Raw genomic sequence first — 19,203 nt, 5'->3', positions numbered from 1 at the left:
AAAAGAAAACAAAGTAAAATTAAAATCAGTTTTTTTTTACAGTGTAACTCAGTACACTTAGCAGGTTTTTAAATTTATATATAAATACACACAACACACACACACACACACACACACACACACACACACACACATAAGTAGGCCTAACAAAAAGAAAACAAGTATAGAATAGAAAAAGAACAGAGAATGCTAGAGTTAGTATATATAGTATGGAATGAGGTAAATGTCTATGAAGTTATTAATTCGTTAATTGATTAATTCGTTTTGTTGTTTGAATGCCAGCATTTTATCAATTTATCATTAAAGAATAGTTGCAAGATATAATGCAGCACACAGATTAATAAATATAAACATTGTTTCTTTGTTAGAAAAAGAAAACAAAAAACAAGTTTCGTGTTTCACAAAACCCACATTTGGGCAGGGTGACGCCTTTTATTTTGGAAGTTCCCTGGAGTTCCGGTAGTAATATAATAAGTAGGGCGCGAGCTCGCGGTGTCACGCGCAGAGAGCTGCTCGTCTCGGGCTGTGGGACTCTAGACTAGAGAGCAACAGCGCTGCCTCTCCAGCGGGTATAAAAGAAACCAGTCTGCTGCAAGGTCGCGACCGAAGAGTCAGCGAACGTCACTCTGATTCACAGAAACAGGCAAAGTCCGAAGAAATCAATTGAGTGAAAATAAAGACAGCAGTTAGTTGAACAGCTGACGGGACCGACCCACCGCGCTGGCCGTCCGACGCTGGACACCGGACCGTTGATTCATCCCAACCGCTGGATTAAACTGTCTAGAACCAGAGAAGATTTTTACACAACCCCTAAAGTTTTTTTTCCCTTTAAGTAAAACGCTTTACTTTAAACACTGTGAAAGATGTTCCGCTGGGCGAACAATGACGGAAAGAAAAAGGACCCCGAACTGTTTCAGACGGTTTCTGACGGGCTGAAGCGACTCTACCGGACCAAACTCTTTCCCCTGGAAGACACCTACCGCTTCCACGACTTCCACTCTCCGGCTCTGGAAGATGCTGATTTCGATAACAAGCCCATGGTACTTTTAGTGGGCCAGTACTCCACGGGGAAAACCACTTTTATTCGGCATCTGATGGAGCAGGATTTCCCCGGGATGCGCATAGGCCCCGAGCCCACCACCGATTCATTCATAGCGGTGATGCACGGGGACCAGGAGAGTCTCATCCCGGGCAATGCTTTAGTGGTTGACCCCAAGAAACCCTTCAGAAAACTCAACGCCTTTGGAAACGCTTTTCTGAACAGGTTAGATCCTCATTCATTTTTAATAAACTTTTTTTTTCGTTCTTTTTGTAAAAATAGACTAAAACAGTGTTTACATTAATGATCTGTCATTGGCGTCTTTATCTTAGGTTTACTTTGCTGAGGGTTGCAGCTGTTTGGGTGTTGTTTTCCTGAATGGTCAAGAGGTTGTCAAGTTTTGTGCTCATATGAGTTTAGGATTACTTTTATAATATACAATAATACATGGAAACGTCCAAAAAAAACAAACAAACAAAAACAAAAAAACCTAGCCATCAGGGTGAAGAGGGTGTCTATGCTTAACTGAAACTGAAATCTCTTGCACTTTTGTAAGTCTATGCAGGGGTTGGCTGCTAGTGCTTGTATTGCAAGGGTGGAGCTTTTGGAAGTAGTAAAAGTTCAGCATATGTCTGTATATTTTAAGACTAAGTAAGATTGGTCTTATTCTAATCGCCACAAACCTTTGTTAGCTTACACTTCTAAATGTAGTTGCTGTCACACAGCTTTAAGGCATTTGAATCTGAGATTTAAGATTTTAATTTTTACTGCATACAAGTAAAACATGTTTTCTCATTGTATTCCGATTATTGAGGATATTAAGACCATATTTTGTGTGCACTCAGCTTCTTACTCATTATTTTTTGTTCCCCCCTTCTGAGAGAAACGTCAGCTGACACTGGTTTTGACAGCTGCTGAGGCCTTTAGGGGTCTTTTTTTTTTTTAACAAGCTCTTGGGAATGAGGCCCTCTATAAAGAAGGCTATGAAGAGAGAAGATTTGGCATGTACAATGGTATATCAGTTCAGGTCGCATAAGCCACTTTCACACTGCGATTCCGGAAAATACACGGGTAATGTGTCCCGGCAATTGTTCCCGGGTCGGTAGATTTTGCCCCTTTCACACTGCCAGTGAAGAGATTACCCAGAATATGTTCACACACAACCCGTAAAGGTCCCGTAAAGACACATGACATCCGGGTTATCATTAAATATATCCGCTGTAGAGCATTTCGTACTGAGCGGGTGTGTTTTCTCTCAAGTACTAGTACTACACTTTTCCTTTGTGCTGCTTGTAGATAAGAAGACTTCCAGAGCTTTACAAAATGCCCCACTTAACTGGAACCTCAAGCTGGTCAATGCTTGAATAAGAGGGATCAGATGCACAGATCCCATTCACATCCAACAGGCCAGGGCTGGCAGAATGAAGAGTTTATTCCACAAAAATTTCATTTGAAAGAAAATCTGGTAATGTTTTCAGTTTGTGCAATGAGTAGGAGGAGAATAGTTAAAGTCTGTATTTCATTCCTCCTCCCTCCCTGAACTCACCTTGACGGTGTGTGTCATCTTAAGGTCAAATCAAGGTCAAATCAAGGTTTCTTGAGAAGAGCAGTGTATTTTCATTGCAGCAATGAACTGATGTGAGACATTTCTGTAGGTGCTGCTCTAGTCGTTAAAAACAGGATTTTAGTGTTTCGGCAGCTTATCTGAGTGATATTTTTTTTATAGGTTATTAAGAGATAAAAAAGGACAGACTCAGGACAGATAATGGACAGATAATCAGAGGAACTGACTCTGCAATTTCACTCCCAAAAGTGTCCCCACTTTGCAAATCTCTGATCCCAGCTTCCTTTATATTCTGCTGTTTATTGCTTATCAGCATGATTTTTTCCATCCCAGTGTTTTCACTCTGACCTTGCTGGAGAGGTTCAAAGGTAGATTGAAGGTCACTGACTAGGTATCAAGGTTGTGTTTGTGTGTGTGTGCCTTGTGACCACTGAATTTCATTATGCTATATTACCTCTGTTTCAGTAGTTCAGTAATACATGGATGCCCCACCTTTGTGCTGTTGTCTCCACTCTCCCTGCTACTCCTGACTGTGTAACTTGAGTAAGCACTTTCTCCTATTCAGCTGCTTTCAGCATTTTTCATAGGCTCTGGCCTGTTGTGAACCATATCACTGATTCTAGATTGTGTAGTGTTTGTCAAACTGTTTTCCCAAGATCAAAAGTCAAATATATGCATGCATAAGCCATAAATGGCGTTTATCCTCTACTAAGCTGAAGATTCAATTTACGGTTATTGCTGAGGTTGATGGTGCTCTGGTGTTATGCAACAAACTGTACACCGTTACTGCTTGTCTACCTCGCTAAACAGGTTTCTTCTGATACTACAGTATCTTTGTGTAGCCAACTTGATTTATGTGCTTATCAGCTTGGTATCTGAATTTTTGTACACAAAGAGTCAGTAAACATGGCAATAACATGATTTTTTTTTTAATTTTGAGGTGTACTTGGGACATGCAGGTTAGTATTAGTTAAATGTCCTCATTTAACCTCAAAATGTTATTTACTGTTCAGTTCTTGGAAATAAAAGTACATTTGTTCAGTTGGATTTCTGGATACGTGCAAGGAAGCATGTATCCGTTTTGGCCCTGAATACTAGGATTTACACTTCAAAACATTAGCCGAAATGACACAAACTGTCTTTGTCAACTGGCAGCAGGTCTTACAGTGAGTGGAATGCAAGGAGAAGGGAAATGTGGGATACGATTGCAGTAGTGAAGGTAGCAGCATGGAAGGAGTGAGTGATGGCTCACTTTCTGGAAAAATTAAATGCAGGGAGCAAGTAAAAATACACAAGTGGGAACACAGTGGTAGGGGAGCTGAAGATGGTTATTGCATTGCATTGCATGCAGACACATTTTAAACACATGAAAATCATAGCATACGGGTTGGCAAATAATTAAGGAACACATACTGTATAAAGATAAGCTGCAAGCTTTTGGTAATGGAAAAGTTGAGTAAAGTGCTGGGATGATAAGATTTGGCTAGTGAGAAGGGAGTTCCTTCCAAGCAGTCATCATCCACTAAAAACAGTGCTGCAAAATCACTAGGTCTGGTTTGAAATGTTTGTCCATTTTCAATGTGTAATCTTCTTTTCACAGGTTTGTATGTGCTCAGATGCCAAATCCAGTGTTGGACAGCATCAGCATCATAGACACTCCTGGAATCCTGTCTGGAGAGAAACAGCGGATCAGCAGAGGTCATTTTTTTTATTATTATTATAATTTTTTTTATTTGAATACTTTTTATAATTACCACATTCACTTCTCTAACCGTTACCCTGACTTTTCTTCCCGGAGTTACCACAACTATTAATACAAGCTTCATTTACATAGACAGCTGTGAGTGTGTAGCACTTGTTCTAGGCAAAGGAAAGGAGGTTAATTCAGTTAGCATTTGCATTATGGGAGTCTAAAGAGGGAAGTATTTTTAGTTCTCCTGTTTATGTTAGAGCAAAACAAACTCATGCTCCTTCCACAGCCATTTTTCCTGTAGGAAGGAAGGGAAGTTTAAAACCTAATTAATCTACAGTAACAATGTGGACTGCCCATTCCCATCAAACATGATTTGGCCAGAATGATTGAGTCTTCACTGAAAGCAAAAGTGATGCAAAAATGGCCGAAATGGTCAATTTATCCTTTAGGCAGTGCATTTAATAGTCAATCGAGCACTGCTGTTGATTTATTCATTTTAATATATAAAATTTTTTTTTGCCTGTGTTTTTCTATTTATTATTTAATTTTTTTTTAAGCTTCCCTAGAAGTATACTTGACTAGTCTGGACCTGTTACAGACAAGGAAATTACAGTGGAGCATGTTGGTATGTTGTTTATTCCCAAAAAAACCAAAAAAAAATCTAAGAGCGCATTGTGTGTGGAGGTAACCGGTGTCACGCTGAGGACTTTTCCTGTGCTTGTCTATCTGCTGTGGCGTGTGTGTGCGTGTGGGCCTCTACGTGCCTTTCCCCGAAGACCATGTAAATGTGATCAGAGGGTGAGTGGCATCTACAGATAACAGTCTGACAAAGAGGGGGACAACTCAGGCCAGGAAACAGACTGAGAACTGAGAGGGTGCGGTAAAGATGACTGTGTGAATGCTTCCATGTTCAAAGATTCAGTTATGTGTTATTGAGTCTGTCTGTGTGTGTGAGTGAGTAGATGTGTTGTCGCACACTGTTATTTTTCTTGAAGTGGCTTTCCTGCTGTCTGCACTAGACAGTCAAAAGCATGCTTGCAAATTGTAATTTGTTCTTTTAACATCATGTAGCATTGCAATGATGATTTTTTTGCGTGATTTTGTTTTTAAATGCCACATACCATGATATTCTTTGAGTATGTTTGTGTACCATATAAATACCATGTACAAGATTATGATAATCATTCAATACTATGGTATGCATCACTGTAAGATGGTGCACACGCATACTTTTTCTTGTATAAGGGAGTGATCTGGTGAAGAGATGGATATGGGAGAATTGCTTCTGAACTCCATGAGCGTGTGCAGACATGAGTAAATGATCCTAACCATATGTCGTATATAGCCTCTGATAAGCAACTCTTCCCACCAGAGCTTGGCAGTTCCTTGGACAGGTGTAAAAACATCATTAGTGTATGGCAGAAGTATTTCTAGGCTGATACTTGGCGTCTGAGATCATAATATATGAGATGCATCCCATGTACTGCACACTGAACTTACCCTCGTGATTTTTTAATGTATTAACGTATTTTTTAACATTGCTCATTAAATAAGCAAGAGAGGTAACATCAGTGGCCAGGGTTACACTCTTTTTGCTGCCCTTTTCCCTCTTCCTCACTGTGAGGCAGAATGAAAGTCACAAAGATTGATAGTGATGATTGTGTGGTTGCTCAAGGAATTCAGAGATACAGCAAAGGGTCACCTGCTAGTCACCACAACGATTCTGTTGTATTAGATGCACATGAAATGTTGAGATTTCTTTCATCATTCTTATGATATGTGAAATGAAGTCTTGTGCAAAACACTTAGAGAGAATCAAATAGATAATCATTGGACTCTGTCTTTTACACACTAGGTAGCCTACTCTCTGAAACACAACAAGTTTGTGATTTAAAATGTTGCAATTTTTTTTTTTAAGCACCAGAATTGAAATTAAATAAATCACCAGTTCAAAATAAAATTGTTACTGAATATTTTTGTCAAAATGTGCTCTACTAAATAGTTAACAGACCAGTTAAAAAGTTTATGAAAGTGTGACTTAACTATAGAAATGCTCAAACAAGAACTAGACATGCATAACTTACTTACATGTATTCATTCCATGCATGTTTTTATCATCACAATTAAAAGCATACTTTTCAGTTGTTTGGGTTATTTCCCATTATAACAATAAATGTTTTTTTTTCCACCCATAAGTTATTCTCAAAGCTTGTGGTACGTATGGAAAGTGTTTCTTCACCAGAAACGTTTATTTAAAGATTCCGTCTCTATTGTGTTCAAAGCTTCCTCTTTACCAATGTTACAGTAATTGAATGCTATCAGAGGGAAATGTGAGGAAAGTCCTGCTAGTGTTATTATCTAAACATGGAAAATGTGAGCATTTGACTCTCATATCAAGTACATAGGAAGAAAAAGCATTTAATTGGCAAGAAACACGCACATCCTATCATTCAGGTGAAAGTGCTAGTCATCACCGGGTCATGGACTGTAGCATGGCATAAAGCCAGGGCTCAGTAGGATGGCATGTGTGAATAATACAACAGCAATAAGTTTAGAAGGAAATCTGGGCCTGTCTGAGGACGATGGGATGATCGGTTATGTAACTGATCTGAAAAACATGGATATATTTAGCTAGGAATGACAGCTATTTGGTCAACTAGCCACAGTTATGCAGTTCTTTGGAAGTGAATGAGCATGCTCCCTATTTTAATGTAGTCCTTTTCTTACTCCGTATTTGATTTTCTACATTTTGTAGTTTGTCTTTTATTATCTCCTCCCACTTCATTCTTCACAGCAATATGGTTTCCATCTTAGATAATATTAGATTATCATTAGTACAGATCAGTGAATCACAGAGGACTACTTGCATGTCACAAACTGTAAAATATAATTGCTATACTATATAATAGTATTATTTACTAATATGTATATGTTTTTGTTCTTCGTTTGAAAAATTTACTAAATTCTAACCTTTCATTGAAGTAAAACAAAATATGATTTTCTCCAATGCATGTTGGCTACAGTTATTGGCATTCAATTATTGCGATGTCCTTTTCCCAAGATAACAGTTCTGAGTTTTCTCCTATAATGCCTGAAGAGTTTGGAGATCACCTTACACGAGACCAGAGACATCCCGTCATCAAGAATCTCTCCAGATCCTTCAGATCCCTAGCTCCATGTTGGTGCTTCTTCTCTTCAGTTCACCCCACTCATTTACTACAGGGTTCAGGTCAGAGGACCAGGACGGCCATGGCAGAAGCTTCATTTTGTGCTCAGTGACAGATTTTTTGGATCAGTCATTGTCCTGGTGGAAGATCTAAACATGGTCCATTATAAGATTTCTTATATAGGCAGTCAGGTTTAGATTTTTTTTTAATCTGTTGGTATTTGATAAAAGCAAGGATAATTTTTCATGAAACCATCCTGAACAACATGTGATTTAGGGGCTGTTTGCTATGTTTTTTTTGGCTTTCTTTCCCCAAGTCTCAACTAATCTCTGCAATTCTCCAGCTGTGATTATTGGGCAGTCTTTGGCCACTCAAACTCTTCTCCTCAGCGTGCATTAGGACGGCATGGATGGACACATGTCCTCTTCCAGGCAGGTTTGCAGGTTTCTTTAGTTGATTGGAACCTCTTAATTATTGCCCTGGTGGTGAAAATGGGGATTTTAAATGCTTTAGCTGATTTCTTAAATCCACTTTCTATTTTGTTATGCTCAACAAACCTGTTCTGCACATAAGAACTATATTCTTTGGATTTACTTCTTGTGATGGCTGATTAAGTGAATTTGACCTTTTGTGTTTATCATATTTATAATCCTGTGGAACAGGAACTCATGGCTTTTTAATTACTCATGTTTAAATAAATAATTACTCATAAATAAATAATTTCTCATAAATAATTACTCTGGTGTGCTTATGCAATGAAATAATTTTTATTTTTAATAAATTTGCAAAGATGTTAAACTTTTTTTTTTTTTTTTTTTTTTGCTTTACGTTTATGGTGTATGAAGTGTAGATTGATGTGGAAAAAAGTCATTTAAAGCAGTTTAATATAACAAAATGTGAAAAAATGAAGGGGTATGAATCATTTTGCAAGGCACTGTGTGTGTGTGTGTGTGTGTGTGTGTGTGTGTGTGTGTATACAAAATATATAAAGAGTTTAGTTTAAAAAAAAAAAAAGTAAAAAAGTTTCCTACAAAATCAGTATTGTATCTGCTTGTACCTGCTTTCCTATAGTCTGTATTCTTCCGACTATTTTGTAGTAAGAAATGAATATACTTAGGGGAAATGTATTGGAGTAAAAGTATACATTTTAATTAGGAAATGTAGTGGAGTAAAAGTTGCCTGAAATATAAAAACTCAAGTACAGTTACTTCCAAAAAAATACTTAAGAACTGTAACAAAGTTTCTAAAAAAAAATTTTTTTATAGCCGCCTTATGCATATAATAGTCAACAAAACAGTCAACATATGAACTTTAAACTTTATTTTTTAATTTATGTATTTTTTTACATCGATTCACACATTCCATGGTGATTCTTTGTTAGAACAATTTTGCACTGCCTGTCCATGTCTTAAACTGGGTGGTGTTCCACGGGGCTCTATTCTTGTACCTCTCCTGTTTACTGTACACGGTGCCTGCATTAATTCTCCATGGCTGAGTAGCCTTGGCTGTGTGTTGAATTTCTTCACTGATAGCATTCCATTATGCTTTACTATATAGACTTAGGTTAATATTACACTGTTCATCTTGTTTTTTTTATTATATCTGAATCATATCTGTTGAGAGTGAAGAACCTCTTATGTCCATAGGCTAGATTAGGTGGCTGTGAAGTTTTCCGCGCAAGCATTTTATTATATTTTCTTTTATTATAATCTTCTGTGTAAAGGAATATTATTACTTTACACAGTAGGTTACATGTTACTTACTTCACCGTGATAGATCCTTTGAAAATGTGCTGTTTTCAGAGATCATTATAGCAGATTTCAGATTTTACATTCTTCCCCTCCCTGTGCTTTCCAGGAATTTGTGGAAGGTGCCACATTTAAATGGGCTGGTACTGGAAATGGATAATTTCCTTCCAAGCACAAATGAATACACACATCTTTTCCAGGCCCCCTCCCATATTCTTCACATTTATGCAGCTGGTATATTACAATGAAAAGTATGCTTTAGTTTTCAAAGGTAAAAAAAAAGAGATCAGTGGGTTTGAAGACTTTTATCAAATACAGATGATCTATACTGGATCAGGATTAAGGGTGAAAAAACTAATATAAGTTATCATGAAGGCATGGAATATTATTACTTTACACAGTAGGTTACATGTTACTTAACTTCACCGTGATAGATCCTTTGAAAATGTGCTGTTTACAGAGATCATTATAGCAGATTTCAGATTTCTACATTCTTCCCCTCCCTGTGCTTTCCAGGAATTTGTGGAGAGTGCCACATTTAAATGGGCTGTACTGGAAATGGATAATTTCCTTCCAAGCACAAATGAATACACACATCTTTTCCAGGCCCCCTCCCATATTCTCACATTTATGCAGCTGGTATATTACAATGAAATGTATGCTTTAGTTTTCAAAGGTAAAAAAAAGAGATCAGTGGGTTTGAAGACTTTTATCAAATACAGATGATCTATACTGGATCAGGATTAAGGGTGAAAAAACTAATATCAGTTATCATGAAGGCATGGGTTAATACTAGTTAAATTAAATTTATAGCGTCAATAGTGCAGTGGTCCTGGGGTCTGTAATGTCAAATGTTTGATGTGTATTACAAAGAGAGACTTTTGAAGAGTAGGCTATTTAAGTGTATTGTAATGTATTGTCAAACTTTTATTGTTATTCATATTTAATGTTAAGATGAAACTGCAAGAAATTTCCATGTCAAAGCTGTAAGGACATTTAATCATTTTACATTGTCATTTTGCAGACGCTTTTATCCAAAGCAACTTGCAATACATAATACGAAAAACATAAAGCAATTCTTCTTAAAGAGGCAAACAGACATGGGAAGTGCTCATAATACCAGGTTTCAGGCATTGTTCAAATAAGTATAACAATAGAAAGGGAAGGAATAAAGGAATACAAATCTGTTTATTTTTTTAAAGTCTCAGTTTTTAGTTGTCGCTCAGCATTCCGAATAGGGGTGGGAAAATCATTCCACCAGCCATGAATGGTGAATGAGAATATTCTGAAAAGTGATTTTGAAGTTCTCTGTGATGGTACCTCGAGGCATCGTTCACTAGTGGATCTCAGACTTCTGGACGGGATGTAGATTGGTAGTAGTGATTTGAAGTAGGCCGGATGCTGAACCTGTGGCTGTTCTATATGCAAGCAACAGTGTCTTGCACATGAACATGGGTTCTTTTGGGCTTGTTGAAGACCAGTCATGGTGCTGCTTTCCGAATCATTTGTAGATGTTTGATTGTGCTTTTTGGAAGTCCCGTCATAAGAGGATTGCAGAAGTCCAGCCTAGAAATGACAAGGGCTTTTCTATTTGTGCAGCATGCTCTTTATAAAGGGCTTTATATAGAGCTGTGTGTCATTAGCATAGCAATGGTAGGAGAAGCCATGTGCCTGTATGATGGGACCCAGTGATGTAGTGTATGTAGAGAAGAGGTCGGGTCCAATAACGGGTCCCTGAGGAACCCTGAATGATCTACCAGTAAGATGGCATTCAAACCAGTGAAGTGGAATCCCTGTGATGCCGAGTAGGGCTGTGCGATATTGTGAAAATATCTAATTGCAAATTTTTTTATTTATTTTTTTGACACCTATTGCGATTGAGTATGTATCAGTCTTTGCTTTCATCTTTCTCTGCTTAAGTCCGCAAAATCTCTTCAAAACATTAAATTTTCTTCCCCTTGCCCCCACCAGTTATATAACAGCTGATGATTTCGCCACATTCTTAACTAGAACAATCAGTGAACAATTCTCAGCCCCACACACATTGGACCACAAACCAACCACACCCACTGCCATGACTCCCATCTACCCCTTCTGTCCCCTCACTGAGGCAGAAGTATCACAACTCCAGCCATCCACATGCCCTCTAGACACAATCCCTTCACACCTTCTCCAAGCAATCTCTCCTACACTCTTACCAGCACTCACACACATCATCAACACATCTCTCCACACAGGCACCTTCACCACTGCATTCAAGCAGGCAACAACAATGCAAAAACTACATTAAAACTTCTCTTATAGACAGCTATAGGGCTGTAATGATTCACTTGTTTTCTTGATGCAATCGATTTAAAATGTTAAGAATCGAATGAATCACAATTTTTTTTCTATAGCAATTCAATGGTTTATCCATATATACACATTAAATCACTACAAGGACAAATTAAAGGAGACATTGAACAGTGTTTGTGCCCTCGCATCTCTCCTTCACGTGCTCCATTTACCGCCTGTGTCTGTCACATGATTGCACTCGTGTTCCGTTCGTCTCATGGACACATTTATTGTGTGATATTTGCGGCTGATGTGTGATCTCTCCGTAGCAATCATGGCCAATAATGCTAAAGTGAAGTTGTTTCTGTAGATTTTCAACGGCTCTTGGTCATACCGACGACATTACCTGAGCAGTCGAAGGCTGCACATTTATTGCATGGATGGAGCAAAAATTTAAGTGTCTTTAGTGTCGCTGTCCACAACATATGCCTTCCCATACCATAACCCCACCGCCAACATGGGCCAGTTGATCCACAACGTTGACATCAGCGACACCATACACGGCACACAAACTGCACATTTTAGAGTGGCCTTAGGCACACCTGTGCAATAATCATGCTGTCTAATCATAATCTTGATATGCCACACCTGTAAGGTGGATGGATTATCTTGACGTATCTTTTGATTTGTGCCATTGTAGATCTCCCCCAAACATCCTACAAACAAGTTTTAAGCAAAACACTCACACGTTGCCGTCTGTCTCTTCTGTTGACCAATCGCTTCTCTGAGTGTCATATCAGTTTGTAGCAATTAATCTGGTGTGAATTAGCTATAAAACCGTTCTCTGCTAAGCAACATTAACATCTGTTTTAGAAACGACTGCTACTTATTAATGTTATGAGCAAACCTTTTTGCAGAGATACTGCAGGGAAGGGTCTCCCATTACTAAACACTAAACCTTTTCAGTTAGTTTTTAGCATTAGATTATAAGTTGTTTCTAGGGTCTTACTTGAGGTACAGATTCCACTGTTAACCTTTATTAAAACCTTGTTAAATGAATGTGCGAGAGATTGTGGGTCAATGTCTGGATTTTATCTTAGTGGGAAGGAGGTAATATTTAAGATTAGCTCTCCATATACTGAGCCAAAGTTTTTTTTTTTTTTTTTTTTTTTAAAGGACATTTGGTCCAACCCTCAGACCAGCTTGAACCCAAATGTCTATTTATGGGTTGTGGTAAGATCTTTGTGTTGGTTGTAAACTTTAAGTCCCAGTCTTGTATTAACTGTACATAATATGCGAACAACCGGCATCTTTGTAGACAACAAAAGTTAAGTAAATTAGTCTTGATAAAATTATCTTGATATTATCAATGTTGTGATTTTAATTTTCTTTTATTAATTGCAGCATTTATGTGCCCACTTGCACAGATTTTAGTGCTGGAACGAACATAATTAATATGGGGTGCTTCTGTAAACAAGGATATCCCATAGTTTACACAAGGATATGTTTTTTTGGAAAGTATTAGAATGAAAGCAAGCAAAGAACTGGAAAAGCCATATCATTATGGTAAATAGAGTAAAATATATTTAAAATGAACTTGAGCTACCACCATTATCACAGTCTTTACCAGCCATATTGATGTGTGTATATATACACAGTCAACTTATCAGTGTCTGATCTAAGTGTAGTTAAGATAACTTTAAACTCACAGAAAAGAAACTGCCAGAGAAAATAGATCATGCTGAAGAAGGATAATGATTTATATGCATAAAAGGCCTTTAATAAGCTGCCTTTTGTTGTTTATATACCCACAGTAAATACATAACTGCTGGGAAAAAGACAAACGCATTTTAAGTAGATATACCAAATAAGTTCATGTCTTATGAGTACAGTGTATTTGCTTCTTTTCTTACATTTTGTTAAATTACATTTCAGTTTTTTTTTCTATCTTAAATGATTTGAGGGCAGATTAAATTTTATCCTATGGATTATACCATCATATATTATAATTCAATAGACCTGCTTTATCAGTATTGCCATCAGTGTTGTGATGGATAACAGTGAATAGAGGGCAGTCAGCCTTGAATCAGTGAGAAAACGCCCATGTTGGAATTAGATGCAGATTTCACATCCTGCTGACGTTGACACAACTGTTGTGAGCTGGGGCGCATTCTTTCCTGCCTTCCACACACTCTCTACACAATCCAAACATAAATTGTTAACTTCTGTCTCTGTAACCAAGAGAGTTGGGCCAGAAATCCTGGGTTTAGCAAGTGTATAATTGCATATAGAGATATCTCTGAAGATTAAACCTTTGGCCTCAAGATCACATAAGCAGCTTTTTGGCAAGTGACCCGAATTTGTGAAGTCCAGCTATATTTATGCTAACCCTTGTTGTAAAAATATGCATCCAGCTTGTGCGTTTGGCTTCTTGAAGACATCAAAATACCCAAGAGAAAATCTCTAACATTTCTTGTGGCGTACACATACTTTTTCCATTCGTTTCGTATCCCAGCATCTTAAATTTATTTTTGACACATCGTCATCTCCTTGACCACTGTCAAAACATTTTACTCAGATTTCCATTGTTCCCTGTGTTTTTTTTAAAACCATTATGCAAGAAAATAACCAACCATGGGAGAGGAAGGATTGCCCGTGGGACAGTTTATAATTTTTCCTGTTTGTCAGCATGAGTGGATGTGATGTCAATTTGGCTGTAGTAAACTTGACGCCTCTTCATCATTTTTTTTTTTCTCCTGTGAAAGGCCAGCTGTACTCCACCTTCATGAGCCAAAAGCATTGTCATGCAAGAGGACTGATGAGAAGGACATGGGTTCTGTTATGTGAAGGGTTTACTACTTTCCGTGGACAGGAAAACCACATTTTATTTTATTTTGTATTGTTGAGTTTGCCTGTTTGTGGATTTGTGCTTGTTCGTGCCTAGTTGGTTTTGTGGAGTGATGTGGGCCAGATCAGGAAGTTCTAGGGTTACACATCTGCTCTTTATCTGGCTAGAAAGAGAAGTGTTGGGTTGTGGTTTTTCAGAGAGGCTCACATACACAAACAAGTTCCTTTTGCCATACTTTTTGATCATTTAATGTGAAAAAATGTCTCATCTCTGTTTGCAGGTTATGACTTTGCTGCAGTGCTCGAATGGTTCGCTGAACGCGTGGACCGCATTATTCTTCTCTTTGACGCACACAAGTTGGACATCTCAGATGAGTTCTCAGAGGTGATCCGAGCTCTGAAAAATCACGAGGACAAGATGCGGGTGGTGCTCAACAAAGCTGATCAGATTGGGACCCAGCAGCTGATGCGGGTGTATGGTGCCCTCATGTGGTCGCTCGGTAAAATTGTCAACACCCCAGAGGTCATCCGAGTCTACATTGGCTCTTTCTGGGCTCAGCCTCTCCTGGTTGCAGATAACAGGAAACTGTTTGAGGCAGAGGAACAAGACCTTTTCCGTGACATCCAGGGACTTCCACGAAATGCAGCGCTGCGCAAGCTGAACGACCTTATCAAACGGGCCCGTCTAGCCAAAGTAAGAAATTAAGCCTTTCATAGTTAGTTACTTTTATAATAAAGTAAGGGGGAGGGGGTGTTTTGGCACATACTTAAAACATTTAAAGTACTTTTTATGAATTTTGATTGAATTAGTAATCTGGTGTTTGCTGCCCTCATGTGATCACTTTATAAACCTTTCATGTGATCACTTAATTAGTGAAGTCATCACACAAAGTATGGTGACCCATACCTAGATCTTGTGTTCTGCTCGTCACCCATCCAAGTGAACACACACACACCCAGAGCAGTTGGGTTTAGTACCTTGCTCAAAGGTCTAACTTCAGTCCTGGTATTAAAGCTGGAAGAGGGCGCTGGGCATTCATTCCCCCCATGGACAGTTCCTGCCGGACATGAGACTCGAACCCGTGACCCTTGAGTTACGAGTCCGACTCTATCCATTAGGCCATGACTGCCCAAGAATAATTGTTTATTAAGTAAAGAATCATCATCCCAGACTCTATGACTCTTCTTCCTGATTGTCCTCTTCCTTTATATATTTAATTTTAGTTTTTTTTTACATTTTTAATATCTTTTAAAAATGTAATTTACTCCTGTGATGACAGCTGAATTTTCGGCTGAATTTTCAGCATCATTACTTCAGTCTCCAGTGTCACGTGATCCTTCAGAAATCATTCTAATATATTTATTTGATGCTCAAGGAACATTTCTTCTTATTATAAATGTTATGACTGTTTTTGCTGCATAATATCTTAATGTTGTCATTAATTTAATTGTTAAATTTTACAGAATGACAAATTGTTAACATATCCATATACACGGTAACACTTATTTTCAAATATTATATATGATGACAAAACCGTTTTCTCTAACTCTAGGTTCATGCGTACATCATCAGTGCTCTGAAGAAAGAAATGCCAAATGTTTTTGGGAAGGAGAATAAGAAAAAGGAGCTCATTGCTAACCTGGGTGAAATATATGCAAGGATTGAAAAAGAACAACAGATCTCTCCTGGTGATTTCCCTAAACTCAGTAAAATGCAGGTATGGTAATAGTCCCATCTCTCCCAGAAGATAATTTGAATGTATAATTTTTGTTGGGAGTTTCAAAGTACAATATGATAATAAAGTATACTTTTTTAAGAGAAGTCGTTTTATAACAGTTTAGACTTGTTTTATGAAATGGTTTTATTTTTATTTTAGTTATTAAGAACAGTTTTAATTTAAAAATATTGTCACACCCTGTAAGGATAGAAAATACCTTTTCTTTTTTCTTTTTTTTTTTTTGTCCTCATTATTAGGAAGTCCTCGCTGGTCAAGACTTCACTAAGTTTCAGGGACTGAAGCCCAAGCTTGTGGAAGCAGTGGAGGATATGCTGGCCAATGATATCGCCAAACTCATGACCCTCGTTCGGCAGGAGGAGGCTGCCATGCCCAGCCAGGTGGTCCAGGGTGGTGCCTTTGACGGCACCATGAATGGACCCTTCGGGCATGGCTATGGAGAGGGTGCTGGTGAAGGCATTGATGAGCTGGAGTGGATCGTGGCAAAAGACAAGCCAACTTACGACGAGATCTTCTACACCCTGTCACCCGTCAACGGGAAGGTCTCTGGTGCCATGGCCAAGAAGGAGATGGTCAAATCCAAGCTGCCTAATAATGTTCTAGGAAAGATCTGGAAGCTTGCTGATGTGGATAAGGATGGGTTCCTGGACGATGAAGAGTTTGCCTTGGCTAACCACCTCATCAAGGTCAAACTGGAAGGTCACGAGTTACCTGCTGATCTTCCTGATCACCTTGTGCCTCCTTCTAAACGAGGACAGTAAACAATTTGGGAAAATAAATATTATCATTGAGCCAATCTTTGTCGAGGTTATGGATGTGGGGAGGGTCTGGAAGCGTAAAAACATATATAAAAATAACATTTTTGATATAATTAAACAATATGCATTAGCTACAGGAATCGAGCCAAATTGCTTTTAACTTATCTGTCAATACAATTTGTCACCTTTGCTATTCTTATGTTCCTTGTTTGTTTTTTTGTTGTACGATGGTATGGTGGCAGGGAGATAACTTGTATTAGAAAGAGGCATTTAATTGTTGCTTATCTTACACTGATGCTGCTTAACACTTAAAGCTATGCAGGGAGAAATAGGTCTGCTTGATTTTAAAACTACTTTAGCTTGGCTTATGTGTCCATATTATCTGGATCCTGTGAACAAAAGAGCTTTAAAACTTTACCATTTGGACTTTATTTTGACCACCTTTTAATGCTATAAATAACTATACTATAAACTATAAATGTAAAATGGTGCTGCATTCTTGTATGGTTTGTTTCAAAAGTTTCTATAACTATTCAAAAGAAGGATTCAAGATTTTATTTTTCACGTGCAAGTTATATAACATACAACAAGCAGTGAAATAAAAGTCTAGTGAAATGTTGGAAGTGTCTATGACAAGACATTCAACGGACAGATACTCCAGTATGATCTGTGTCTGTTGTAGCATCACTCATATTAGTTTCTGTCTGCTTTTGAGTGCCTCACCCCGCTATAATGTCTAAAGCTTTTCTATAAGCTTCTCTATGAATACTGTTCATATGTAGATTTTTTTTTTTTTTTTTTGGTCTAGTTTGCATTTTTTAAAAAATGACCACAAAACTGAATTTTTACTTTTCTAAACCGAGTATTTGAGTAACTTATTTTTTTTTTTAATAAGTATTAATCCTCAAAAAAGGTGCAAATGACAATTAATCAAAAAATTATTTAGTACTTGTAGTACTGTTTTCATATCCTAATATGGTTATACTGAGAGTGTGTGTGTGTGTGTGTGTGTGTGTGAGAGAAACATACCTGAATTATGCCACGATTAAAAGCTATGTTGGGGCTGTGCCAGGCTTATGAAGGAGGAAAATAATAAGGCTTTGACACATAATGAGTTCAAAGGAGGAACAGTTGAGATATGAGATTCTGAAAAAGACTGTTTAAAGATGAGTGCTAGATTAAATGATGGTAAAGAGCGCTTAAGACTCTAGATTCTCTGTAGAATCAGCAAGGAAAATTAGAGGTTAAGATCTGATTTTGCATTGATGAGTAAAGTTATTACTTATACTACATTATCAGTGTTGGGGAGTTACTAATAAAATTACAATATAAATATAACTAATCTGTTTCTAATTTTTTAAAATAAAAAGTGTAATTCAATGACAGTTACTTATGAAAATGGTAACGATTACAAAGTGGGTTACGTATGAATACTTCCTCACACACACACACACACACACACAGATTTGGTTGATTTCTTTTCCAAATTGTACCGACTGCTTTAAAATTTGAGAAACCAATGTTTTAGGAGTTTAGGACACATGGCTATTATATATATATATATATATATATATATATATATATATATATATATATAAACTTGGAAATATTACCCTCTCACCCACTCATTTGTTTCTCCACTAGAAGTATGTTATGTATGCCAAATACCACCCAGATAATTTGTCATTTATGGTATGATCAAAAAATGAATCTTTTTATCAACAGGTATTTAAAGATATGACTTGTAATATTAGTGAAGGTTTTGTTCACTGATAAACTTTTGACAGTTTATTTTTTCAGTGGTTAAAGAGATGGACTTGTAACCCAAAGATTGGGGGTTCAAGTCTCAGTACTGGTAGGAATTGTGTGTAGGGGGGAGTGAATGTGCATTGCTCTCTTCCACTTCCAGTAACCACAAAATCAGATCTCATCAGCAGTTTTGTCATTTAGGTAAAAAATAATATTTTTGTCATTTTATGTTTTTATTTAAATAGTAAGTGGACAGGCAGCAAAGTGAGGGGTGGGGCTATTGGCACCAATGTAATTTAACATGTTAAGACTAACAACACTGTTCTGTGTTCTCATTTTAAATCTAAAGGTCAGCAGAGTTTACAGAGTTTACTAGTGGTTTTATATAGTTATTCATAGCATGCTCTTATGGTAATTAAGACAGAATTTCCACTTTGCTGGGCAAACAGAAAAACATAATCCAATCTCTGCAAAATTTGGTTTGTTTCCATTACTCATGAAGGGAAGATGACTGGGTGGGTGAGAGCAAAAGATTTAAAAAGTCCAAAAATAGGGGCCACCCTAATGGTCATTTGATAACTTTTTTGTTTCCTATTTGAGTTTTTCTCCAAGGCATTGTTTCCGGTCA

The 19,203-nt window shown here is 37.5% G+C and overlaps 1 protein-coding gene across 1 annotated transcript; it reads left to right on the top strand.

Annotated features, from left to right (window-relative positions):
* The first annotated feature begins 473 nt into the window (after positions 1-473).
* Positions 474-18,164, top strand: LOC113109811 (EH domain-containing protein 1-like). Its single transcript, XM_026273580.1, has 5 exons — positions 474-1,264; positions 4,204-4,301; positions 14,614-15,026; positions 15,886-16,050; positions 16,308-18,164. Exons 1-5 carry the CDS (start codon positions 864-866, stop codon positions 16,827-16,829), a joined length of 1,599 nt encoding a protein of 532 aa, XP_026129365.1. The 5' UTR covers positions 474-863; the 3' UTR covers positions 16,830-18,164.
* Positions 18,165-19,203: the final 1,039 nt, after the last annotated feature.

The sequence above is a fragment of the Carassius auratus genome, chromosome 10 (genome assembly GCF_003368295.1).
Source record: "Carassius auratus strain Wakin chromosome 10, ASM336829v1, whole genome shotgun sequence".
Lineage (NCBI taxonomy): Eukaryota > Metazoa > Chordata > Actinopteri > Cypriniformes > Cyprinidae > Carassius > Carassius auratus.
Note: the sequence above shows the minus strand (reverse complement) of the source record. Positions and strands in the feature narration are given on the sequence as shown.